Source organism: Kryptolebias marmoratus, linkage group LG9, assembly GCF_001649575.2.
Source record: "Kryptolebias marmoratus isolate JLee-2015 linkage group LG9, ASM164957v2, whole genome shotgun sequence".
In the NCBI taxonomy this organism is placed as follows: Eukaryota; Metazoa; Chordata; class Actinopteri; order Cyprinodontiformes; family Rivulidae; genus Kryptolebias; species Kryptolebias marmoratus.
The window spans coordinates 26,583,764-26,596,647 of NC_051438.1; the positions used below are offsets into that span (position 1 = coordinate 26,583,764).

A 12,884-nucleotide genomic window follows, 5' to 3' on the forward strand; every position below is an offset into this window, starting at 1 on the left:
GCTAGGCCTTTAATTAACAGTTTTTCAGGTTTTCATTGAGACATTACAATTTGAGGTAAAGTATGTGTTTAAAAGTACTATTTCTAGTTATTCTGGTTGTTTATTTCTAGTGATATGAACGAAAGTAAAGCATTTTTATTGAAATAAAAACTGAAAACCGCAGATCTTCTAACAAACGTTGACACTGGAGTTTAAACCCCACATTTCAAACTCCATTTGTTTTTGACAACTCTGTAAATATCAAACCTGTGAATGTTCTTTATGGGTTTTTTTAATCAGTTCTTATTTATTTTGTGTTCATGGTTTGTGTTTAAATCCTTATTTTTTGTTTGTTTTTACAAATTTAGCTGATGCCTTAAGAAACTCCCCTGTCAGTAAGTCAGTCTGGCTTGTCAAAGTGTATCTGCAGAAGTCGTGTTATTATTGCTGAAGCAGCCTTCAGTGTAAAAGCCTGCAGTCCTGAATGTTCTCTGCTGTCATTTTCTGATATTATTCATGTTCTTGTGTTAAAACGACAGACAAGTGTATATTTACCCTGACCTTACCTGCACTGGAACACAATCAGACGTTCACGTGAATTCTTCTTCTGATTTCTGTCACTGTCGAAAGAAGGGAACAGGGGGAAAGATACAAACAAGCAGATATGGTATTAAACTTCTTTAATGACTTCATTTGGAGAGAGAAAGTTCATTTCTTAGATGTATGTAGAGGCTCTTCAAGGGCAACGACTTTCTCCCTCTGCATTCATTTCTCTTCATTCCCATAATGCCTGGCAGGTGGCTGTGTGGTGGCCAAAGGCTGCCAACATGTAAAGTCTGCGTTATATTAAAACCCTCAGGACCCCTGAGAATAAACGTGTGTTGATATAAAACACCGGTGTGAGATCTTGAGATGATTACAGTAATGTTTATGCAGGAGTTGTTTCACTTTTTGTTCCAAGAGCTACCAAAGACAGTGCATCTGAGGTAAAGTTTTCTATTAGGAGATAATCATATTTTTATATTTATTCAGAACAAATTCACGCACAATTCATCAGTCGGTCCAATCTGGGTCACCTTACCTTCTTTACAAACGTAACAGCAGAAGTCAAGCTGTAACAATTTATGACTTCATTTTGCAGGTGTTCTTTTTATCTCGGGCCGCTGAAAGGTGAAGGCAGAGTGATAATGGTCCGTGTGTCTGTCTGTTACCAAAATATCTCATGAACCGCTGGATGGATTTTAATAAAACTTGCAGATACTAAACATTGGATGCACGCCTAGAACTGATTACTGATTCAAGATGGCTGCCACAGCCAACTAACACAAAAATGGCTATAACGCTGGTTAATTTTACATTAATTGACCTAAAATTTGATGTGGTAGTAGCTGACAGTCATTCCCAAAATGAAGTGGGTGTTATGCATTCCTTCAAGAAATGCTAGCCTTTAATTTAAGGAAGGAATATTTGGTAATAGCTTAAAATAGTATGGATCCTTAATTAACACTGTATTTTGAGGTTACTTAGTTTTATATCAGAAGCCATGACGGTTTTAATTTAGGAGTGATATAAAACAACTGCAAAAATGTAACTGACTGCATCATTTTTTTTTTAATCTGGTAAGATTAGATTGTATTTAAATAAAAAAAATATTAGTCTAGTTTAGTAGATTAGAAGTAAAAAGATAAGTAAAACATCCAGCCAGTTGTTACTTTTGTTAAATTATCTTCCTCGGTAACTTGAAGCTGTTTGAATCTTTTACAGCAGTGTACTTTCTTTGCACACCAGTCAGACGCACACTATTCACGAGCTGAATGGGGTTTCAGACGTTGGTAATTCTCCAAGGTCAGGCCACAGACACGCCTACACTCTTCTTGGAGGCTTTTCCGCCACAACGGGTTGGAGGCAACAACAAAAAGATACGGACTGACAAAAGCTTCCTGGGAAAATGCTCCATCTTAAACACAGAGACTTTGAGTTGTAAGATTGAGATGTACACTTTATCTGGAAATTCATCTAAATTTCACACAGTGGGTGCATTGTATGTGAGAATATATGTTGTATACATGAAGCACTTATGGGGTATTGTTGAGTGTTTTCATGAAACTCTTGTCTGCCTTTTCATTCTGTATGGACTTGTCTTTATGCTGGGACTTAACCCTCAGCTCTGTTGCTATTTACTGAGGATCCTCACTATGCTGTCCTTCCAATCCACTGGATTTCCTGCAAATCTCCAGGGCCTGGCCGGCGCGGGTGATTTGTGGTTGGCTGGTGGGCCATTGACACATTGATAAATCCCCCTCAGATGGGGTGCGATTCATTTAAATCAATAGAGCCTTATCGGCTGACGGGCGTCAAGGCCGTCACGGCTGCAACTGTGTCAGTTCACCTCGGGTCCCTTGGAGTCGGCCTGATTTGTTGCATTTGACAACAAACATCGTCACGCCACGTGGTTCGTCAGAGAGTCCACGGGCGTAAATGAAGGCAGGATGTCATCTGTCAGTGGGAAGCGGCACAAAGGACGCGAGACAGACAGCGGGAAGGAGACGGATATAAACAAAAGCTGAGGGAAATAAAACAATTAAAGGCCTCGCCTTCCTCGAAGGGATGCATATCACCCACGACTTTTCATGACAGAGTTTTAGATGAGGATTCAGGATGAGAAATGACAGTTATAGCTGTATTTATTTATACTTTAAAATAACATTATGCACAATCTCATGGCGAGATGTCACACTTAAAGCAAATGTGAATGAGTTTAAGCTTCTACCACAACAAATTCAGCTCAGCGTTTGTTAAATTAACTGGGTTATGTTTGTGTTTACTATGGTCAGTTAGCTGTGATGGCCATTTTGAACTGGACTAATTTCAGAAGTCAGCCAGTTGTAGACGTACATCCAAAGATTTCTTTCTAAGAGTTTCTTTAAAATCCTTCCAGTGGTTCATGAGATTTTTTTTTTGCTAACAGACAAACAGGGTCAACTCTAACAGTTAATGCTAAAGTTTTAAACTTAATGAGTAAAACTTGAAGTATGTGTTTTGAATGACTCTCAGCTACAACCACTCCAAATTTTAGCACAATATCTGTAAAATCGTCTAATTGAAGGTAGTTTTGTGTTTTCTAAAGTCATGTGGCCGTGGCAGCTATCTCGGATGAGACTGGCTCCAGATGTTAATCATTTGCAGAGTTGTGTTATTCCCTTAAAAGTTCATTCAAATCTGTTCAGTGGTTCACAACATATTTTGCTAACAGACAGACAGAGCTGACTCTAAATGTAAATGTCAGTGTTTTAAAGCTCAGAGTATAAGTTGGGGGTCATTCTAAACGTCTACATCAAATTTGAGGTCAGTAATTTAAAATTGACTGAGTTGTAGCCATTTTTTGTTCTTTCTTAGATTACTTTGCTGTGGCGACCATCTTGAATCACATTGATTCCAAAAGTTAAGCAGTTGTAGATGTCAACACAATGATTACTTTCTGAAAGTTTCATTAAAGTCTGTTTAGTGTTTCATAAGACGTTCTGCTACCGGTTGCTTTCAGCAGCGGGCAGAACAAACAAACTGGCTACAGGTTTGAAACAGAGGAATGCTGCTTTTCTTTTTCATAATAAATATGTGTCATTTACAATTTTATTAGTTAGCAGCGACAGAATGAAATCAAAGCTCCTGACATTTCCTGTTGAACAGCACTGCGAGCCTCCTCTGAGGTGCGTTCTGCTTTAGCTGGAGGATTCATATGGCTTGTGTTCACTGGCCGGGCTTTAGCTCTTGGATCGGGTCCAGCTTCTCCTCTTTCCTTAGATCTGGGCCAAACCTGGCTGGTCCAAGGCTCAGCTAGCCACATTTCACAATTCAGGGACACTCCAGCCAAAAGCTTCCTGAATTCTTCAATACGGAGGCATAATGTTTGCTGATTCTTAAGAGGACTTTTTGTGGATATGATAAAAATATTTGAGTAGGGTTCATTAGCTTGCACCCTTACATGAATTAATAAAACATGAGGAACTTGCAAATCCCATCTGATTTATTGTGATGAATGCCTGAACTAAATGCTTTTCGTAATTATAAAATATGCTGGCTATTTTCAGATTCCTCTGTTGTCTGGGTGGAAGGCTTTTCATCAGATACACAAACCCTCTGTGGTTGAACCCTGCTGGGCTGTGCAGAGCTAATGGAGACAAGACAATAAGACATTGCTGTCAACTCTGCTCTTTGTGAAATGCTCTTTTTTTTTTAGGATGGTTTCAGGCCTGAGTCAAATGCCAGGAAACTGCCAAAATGAACTGTATTGAGTTAGAGCAGAGAATATTATTTTGTAAAAAGGTTTGGTTTCAAGTAAATATTGAGAACAGTGAAGAAAAGGCATAGTTAGAAAAAAAGCTGGTTAACAGTTTCAAGGCATACCATAGTGTTAAAAAGTCACAATGTCAAAATCACTAAATTTATTGTACCTTTTTTATGGTTTAAAGCCGTTTTTAATAAGATATCTTTGTTTGGTTTGTCCCCCTCTCCCACTTATTGCTCTGTGCCTTCAGTTGTGTTCGGTAACTGAGGGAGGAATCCCCCTAAAGTTTTTATTCTTGTTAAAAAAAGATGATATCCGTTGGTCATACATTTTATCTGGCAGAAAACGCTGTTGTAAGTTGACTGCAAGAGAAGCAACACCGTCTCTCTTTTAAAACAAATGTTTGCGACAAGCTACAAGAAGACTAGCATGCTACGAGAGTTAGCACGCTACTCTATTAATAAATATTTCATTTTAATTTTTTTACCTATACAATAACCATTATTAATCAATATATGATGCTATTTAGGCAGCAAAAATAATGGATATTGTGTTTTTATTTTAAAATAAAAGCAGATAAATCATTTTTCAACTTTTTTTTTACCATAAAACCCTAAAACTGTGATATTTTTGCTCAAGATTATCATCAGAATCTTATACTGGCCCATGCTCATGTGAGACGCTGTTTAACTTTCGATAAAATGAGGTGAACTAACCCTCTTCTTAAAAATAAAGACAGAATTCTGTGAAACAGGAGGCTTTAGTGTAACACTTCTCTTTAAAGAAAGGTTAAGAAATGCCACAGTCCTTGAAATGGAGATGAAATAACAGTAGAAAGGTTTAAATCTGCTTCATTTATGGTAAATTACAAACCATTCCTTTATGGTAAACTTGAATATCTACTGCCCAATAAAAAGGCTCGTAATAATATCATAAAATGTGTACCAACAATTGTAGTGTTACTAATTTACTGTTTACTGTTTTATAATATATTAGTGTACGCTGTTTTTTATTGTACTTATTAGTAGTTTTGTTGGTTTTAAGTGGCTTTCTATATGAAAGTGTAATTTATTTTAAAAAATTTCAATAATTTTAAGTATTTGTTTTCCATAAATGATGAAAATAGCAAGAATCCCTACAACAATAATGCTTGTTTTTGTTATTTGAAACCCTAATTTATTAGTAACGCAGTCAGAACAATAAGAAAAACATAATTCCCCAAAATACAAAAAATAAAGTATGTGTATTATTATTATTATTATTATTATTATTATTATTATTATTATTTTAATCAGTTAATTGGTAGTAAATGATTTACTTCAGTTATTTTATTTGTATGAAGCTCTTATTTTGAAAGGCTAGCAGTCTAACTAGCAGGTAGCTCATCAGTTAGCACAGGTGACCACAAAGCAATAAAAGTCCTTAAAAGTAAAAGTAACACACTGTGTGTTTATTTGTCATCAGGATGATAAGCACACGAGGTAGGTTATTATTTTTTCATGTCGTATTTAATTATTAGTTTTGAACCTTTTAGTGACCTTTCAGTGTTAAATTAGCCGTATTTTCTGTGGTAGCTAATGTTTAAATGGTCATTTAATAATTGTCTTAAGAAGTTAGCTTTGCAAGTCATGAAGTTCACAAAAATCTACAAATGTAAATTTAAAATTAAAGCAGTATTCAGTGTTTTTTCCCTGATAGTTACTTTCATTTCTCTAATCCTATCATAAAATGTGTAACTGACATCGAAAACAGGAAATAGAGAACGTTTTCTAGTTTTAGCCTCTGTTTCACAAATTTATTAAATCATGTATGACCATGTAGACTGTTCTGGAGTAGTCATATTAAAACCTTGGAGTGTTTTAACCATCAGTAAAAGTTTTATTTAAAGCATTTTGAAGACAGAGATGTGATAATATAGCTAAATGAGCCTCTCCACTGCTGTTGGGAACATTCTTCTTAAGTGTAATAAATACAGGACTGTAGTTTGTTTTCCTTGCTCTTTTAAGTGTCAAGAAAATTAAGATTTTTTGGAAACTAAAGTAATGATGTTTGTATTTATATGCTTTCAACGACATGTGTTTGTAACCAGTAAAAAAAAAAAAGAAAGACATTTGAAACAATGACAGTTTTTTTTTATTGCTGGTTATCAATTTAAAGCAACCAGCTTTCAGCTCTGAACAATTCGTCATGAATGCAGCTCGTGAGATTTTGTTTTTCTTTTTAGGAGTGTTTTATTTAAACCGTTTTTCGTTCGAACGCTGAGTGCAGAAAGGATGGTGGTGTGAGTGTAGCGAGCATGTTGGTCATCCTTCACTTGACTGTCAATCCCAGGAGTGCCGCCCCCCCTCCACCCTCCTCCCACTGCTGGATTATGGGTTGAACTCCGTCTGAATGCTGAGTAGCACCGAAGTCAGTCCTTCTGTCTCTGTCTCTTTTGTCCTGGTGTGTCACTCTTCTCTGTCTTTCTGAAATAGATGTATTCACATGACACCACACACATGCTGTCTGTTCACAGCTGCTGATTCTCACCGTGTGACACAGTCAGTCAAATACATAAACACACACTGCAGCTCATTCCCAGTGGACAGATAGTCAGAGCTTTGTGCTGGACCCCTATATTTCCCAATTCAATTAATTTTCAGGAAATTCTGAAGGAAAGATGCACCTAAACGAGATCCTGGCATTCGGTCAGTTCTTAGTTTGTTTTGGAGTTTTACAGTGAGGGTGAGGGATGTGTTTTTGGGCTGTTGGGATAAGCAGTTACCCTAATTGACCCAGTGGGAGCGCTATAATTACAGGTCAATAGTTTCCTGTCAAAGGTGATCTCTCCCGCTCAGCTTGTGCTGGTTAAACAAGCAACTTTTGGTACTTTTAATGCAGGACATTTTGCAGGAAGAGTTCATGCAGCACTCTGCTTTTTTTTTTTTTTGCTAAAATTTAATTAAAATGTTCTTTTATTGTATGAAATCATCAACAAGATTTTTTGTAACTGGTTAATGAAGCAAAACTGGCAAATATTTGGTGCTTTCAGCTTTTCAGATGTGACATTTTTCTGCTGCTTTCTTGGTTTGTGTAAATTTAAAGTAATATTTATAAACTTTGCTCAGGCAAAAATCGAGATGAAGTTTGGAAGTTTCACACATTTTTGGACCAAATGAATAAGCTATCAATAAAAAGAAGTAGGAGTATGTTAATTAGCACGGTTGGAAAGTGTAGAAAAGTTATGATTCTGTGTATTTTTGCCTTTTTTTTTGCAAACCTTCATGGAGGAGTTCAGTGTGTCATCCACAGTTCAGCTGGATGGTTTGCCTCTGCTCCACTCATGATCACTTATTGATCACCCCGCTGGATGAGGGTCACGTTCGGGTCTTCTGCATTGCATGTCTTCCTCTTTGCATCAGACTCATCGTGTGTGTGACTCGCTGACCCACGGGGCGCCCCGGTCGCTGCTCGTCGGGCTTGACACTGCTCGATGGTGACAACGCTAATTGTCAACATCTGGGAAGTGCTTGCCATTCCTCGGCCCCGGCACCGACTGAAACGTGGTGATCTGTCATAACATGTCAGAGTAAATTAGCATCAGCTAAATGTTGGTGGGTGGAAGAGGGAGGGAAGAGGGCATTGTGGGGGATTATCCCACCTTATCCAGGGCTTTTTCTGAAGAGGGTGAGGAGTCACTCTCCCTGCTGTAGGACTCTGGATACTCTTCTTTTTTATAATTCTTGTGTTGCAGATATCTCCTACTATCCATTCTTGACAACATCTACTGAATTTTACTATTACATCTTCCAAAGTCATGCTACATATACTGTTACTAGTGTAAGCTTTAAAAATATCATTAATTAGTTATTAATTCGTTAGAAATATCTGTAAACGTATAAAAGCTATCTGAAAGCTGTCTGGTTAGAGCTTATGTCAAAGTAAAACCCACCTGCTGTTACGTTAGTAAGACCTGAGAATTATAAAACTGCTGGGCATCAGCTGGTATTTCAGGCTTGTAGGAACCTCAGGCGAGGCTCTTTCAAAGTCCAGGCTTAAGGGAAAAGTAACGGGCGTTGTAAGGCTTCTGCTTAGGAAAAACCTCGGCCAGCTCAAAACACACACTTTAAACTGGGCTTTAAGGATTTCATTTTAGTTTTATTAAGGTCATTCTTACCAGTACACCAGTCATTTTACCACTGAAACTTAATTGTTTAATTACTTTTTATTGAAACACGAGACTGAAATGTATGAAAAATACATATAAATTTATATGACGGACAAATTTTTACGATTTAAGTCTTGGATAAACATACATTCTGGGAAAATATCTGGCTTTTAAGGTAACAAGTAAAGTGTAGAACACATTTTATGGGGAAAAATTCAAGAGTTAGAAACATTTCATACTAACATCTAGAGAACATTTGATTTAAACTGTGTAATTTGTTGTATTTAATCAACAAATACATGATAGAAACAAAAGAGTTGCGCTTCTCTTTAGTAGTTTTGGGGTCAGTAGGTGTGTCATTGTTCACCAAACTAATAAATAAACACATAATATATTTTAAACTTAAGTTAAAACTTAAAACTAGGACAGAGGATCAAATAACCTCAAATTATGAAGCAGAATTCTTTTATTTTATAATGTAAAATATTGCAGCACGTCTTTTAAAACTTGCCTAAAACTGGTTTAACAAATACATACAGATGTTGAACGTCTGACTGACAGCGAGATGAAAAGAATAAAATCACTCCGATGTCTGGGAGTTTCATATGAAGCTGGAACCAGGAGGATATTAGCTTAGCTTGGTGAAAAAACAAGAAGACAAACATCCTCCGTGGTTCTGTCAGAGCTGCAGAAATGCACATTCAGACACTTTTAATAACACGTATCTGTTTAGTTAAATACAAACAGAACACTGTTTTATACTGTTCATTTATTGTTGATCACGTTCTTATTTTTAAAAGGGAAATAAAGGTGTCAGTCTGAGAAGAGAAGTTGTTAAGATGTCCTGATAATGATTGATTTTCTCGTGCTCTCTAACAGGAAAGTGACAGTTTGTGGTGGGATGCGTTCGCGACTGAGTTTTTTGAGGAGGACGCCACTCTTACGCTCTCCTTCTGCCTCGAAGATGGACCAAAGAGATACAGTAAGAGAAAAATAATCCAATTGTCTCATTTGTCTGTGTGTTTCTAATCCCATTTGTGTAGGTAAAACAAACCATTTGTTTGGGAAATTAGAATAAGTCTGTGTTACTTATGTTAGATATAAAAGCTTTCTATATTTGATGCACAAATCAGAGTTTTTCCACCATCATTCAGTTGGGTTAATGTCCTGCTGCTGGTTGTTTTTCGGTAAATTGATTTTTTTCTTGGATCCATATCAACAGTATACCACTGTTGTAAGCATTAAAATTAAATTATTGATATTTATATCTTCATATACTGTGTACTGCAACATTTTTTTACACCCAAAATCTGACTCTCCAAACAGGAAGCAGTGTTTGCTAAACGACAGTCATGTTTGAAACACTTAGCTAATTTAATGAAACTTGCATTGTTTTAGTAAACTGATATTTGTATTGTTTTATATTTATAAACTACTGGCATTTTATTGAGTTTTCTTTGAGGATCTTTCCAATGTTCACCAGTCCATAGTAGATCCACTAACTACCAAAAATATGAGTGTTTGCATCACATCAGGAGTCAATGCAACTTCGGCCCTGTCCACACAGAAACTGTGACCTCTGCTAAGGAGGTACATGTTGTCTTGGTGGAGGTCTTCAGGTTCTGCAGAAGCCTGTTAATCACTCATTCATTCAGATCAGGTGTGTCAAAGCAGAGAAACAACTAAAACATGCAGGATGGTGGCCCTGCAGGACCAGGATTGCATGGTTGTGTTCGTGCTGCAGGAAGCAGTTGCTTAACGACAGCAAAACCTTCATTTATTGTGTTGCTTCAATGAGCAGACAAGGCTGAAGTCTTGATATTACATTTCCTTAAATAGAGCAGAGAAAAAAAAACTATTATACACCAATAATCTAAGGCCTATAAAGTTTTTATCATTTTATTGAAGAATACAATAGTAACACCAAAGCAAATGTTACATAAAAAATCAACAATATATTAATTATAGATTTAAGAATGGTGGGAAATGAGATTACTTTTTAAAGACAGATACTTGAGCATAAACCATTAACCATGAGAGAAAGACAGTTCCTTTCAGCTGTCCCCCACTGGACAGTGAGCATGAAAAGTGTCCATTGTTGTCCACACATTTGGACTGACAGGACACCCAGTCCATAGTTGTTTCAGGTGAGACAAAGCAGAATCTTCCACTTGTTGTTGGTCAACAGTAATGACTTGTTTATTTCTTCTTGTGTTCACAGATCATACCCAACAGTTAACTTTATGCTCATGCTCCACACCTTGGTTCCTGTGTTTGGTGTATTTTTGTGGCAGCGTTACAGCGCCACATACAGGCCTGGCATAGTTACTACAGCAATTCTCTCTCCTATGGTTCAGATAAAACATTTCTTAAAAGTGTTTTTACGGGGGATATTTTTAGAAACAGCAAAGAAGAAGATCATTTTGGAAAAACAAGTGTTTCCATGTGAACAAGACCTTTTATCAGTGGCTTTAAGGCGCTCCACAACATTATGTTTTATTATCACTTTCAGGCTTCATAAAATTAGAGACTTTGTTCTGTGGTCTTCATCATCTCCGGAGATGATATTGTGCTGAAATTACAAAACGGTTAAGTAGTATTTTTTACAGTTTTTTTAACCTGCTGTGTGTTTTCCACTTTTCTAGTAAAGTTATTCCCTTTTTGCCTCGCTGAACTTTTCTGGTAGGATTTCTAACATGGAGTTTATGTTTCTGCATATTCCGCTGCACTGCAGGTGGTCCTGAGGAAGCTGGTGTTTCTCCTTCTTCTAACTGCAGGTTTCTATCTGCATACAGTCCTGAACATTGATACTACATCCCATCTAACGACTGGTAACAGCTTTCTAAAACGTTCAGCACAGGCTTTTATTGAAGGATTACCTTTTTAAAAAAGATATAACTCTAAACCTCAGTGTGGAAAGTAGGCACTTCTACACTAAGCTAATAAATAAATCATGATTTCTTTAAAGGTTAGTTACAACTAATAACTGTATCCGGAGATGAAATACCCTCAGATTACAGAGTGTTGTTCTTTGTTTCTGTGCTTTACTAAAATGCTCCATGTCTCTTCAAACCTGACTTTAAAAAAAGGTTTAACAAATACACACAGATGTTCAGCTTCTGACTGACAGTGAGATGAAAAGAATAAAATCACTCAGATGTCTGGGAGTTTCATATGAATTTGAAGCCGAGAGGATATTAGCTTAGCTTGGAGGAAAAAAAAAATGCGAGGAGGAGACAAACATCCACCTGGACTTTGCCAGAGTCACAACAAAATACACGTTCAGACACTTTTAAAAGTGTTTAACACTATGTTGTATCATTTTAATTCAGGACAAAACAGAAAAAAGAAACTGCATGAATCAGGTTTTTGGTAAAAAGCACTTTGAGCTTTCCGTGTGCCGATTCTGTCCCTGCAAAACACAAACAAAATGTTTTAAATGTTTGTTTGATAGGCACGATTTTTTAAATTCTTTGTTTCCCAAATATAAATAGTTATTATTAGAGGTGTAACGAGACACTCATCACACCAGATGAGACATGATAATGGGCTCATGAGAATAAGATGATTATAATATATTTTAACGATAATAAAAACTAGAAGGTTTTGCCACAAACTCAACTGCCTGGCCTCTCTCCTGAGTCTCATCAGACCTCAGATCAGTGCTTCAACTATACATGACTTCCTGACTTTTCTAACTCAGAGAGGTCAAAACCGTCTTCACAAGGGGACAAAATTAAAAGCCTGACTGAGGGCCAACCTTGTTTTATAATATTTTCATGAAAAAAGGCAACATTTTTCAGATTTTTTACATTTAAGTATTCATACATAAATATGTAATAAATTTTTCTCACAATTTCTTTTTTATCAATCAGAACAGGATGTACTGGATTTGTTTTTTTTATATATAAAAGACTTCTATTGAAGTCTCTTTATATTTTAATCACTTTTCAAATCATTTTTAAATTTTTTCTAATAAAAACATATTACCAAAGGTCACCAAAACAACTTAAAAACCCCTCAATGAAAATTCAAACAGGAAGTAACATTCCAGCTTAAAATTACAGGAAAAAAAAACATAATATGGATAAAATAAATTCAATCAGACGCTGTGTAGCTGCGATGATGTCTGAGTCAAGGAAGGAGACTTTAGAGGGAAACTCCTGTGTGCTTTTTAGATTATTTTCAGTAATAATTTCAGGAGTCAAACCAGAAGACAGGGTTTTTTGGGTTTGTGAGACAGTTTTCAACTTGACTCGATACACCCCAGGTTTGTAACAGTAAACCTAATGTTGCTTGGTCTTGAACAAGGCAAGAGCTTAAGAAGCCATTTTGGTTTCCACATATTGTTACTTCTGGTTTTAGTTCACTTCCTGGTTGACTTTACGTTAAATTTTTTGTGCAGACACGTACAACGGACTGCATTGACTGCTTTCCTGATCACTCAAAGTGCTTTTACGCTACAAGTTGCAT

General features: G+C 36.5%; 1 protein-coding gene across 4 annotated transcripts in view; it reads left to right on the plus strand.

Annotated features, from left to right (window-relative positions):
• Positions 1 to 12,884, plus strand: part of ldb2a (LIM domain binding 2a) — a 93,098-nt gene that overhangs the window by 13,142 nt on the left and 67,072 nt on the right. For all 4 annotated transcript variants that reach the window (XM_017417535.3, XM_017417533.3, XM_037977395.1 and 1 more), the window contains exon 2: positions 9,291 to 9,393. In XM_017417535.3, coding sequence (XP_017273024.1) covers positions 9,291 to 9,393 — 103 coding nt within the window. The remainder of the gene's footprint in view (positions 1 to 9,290; positions 9,394 to 12,884) is intronic.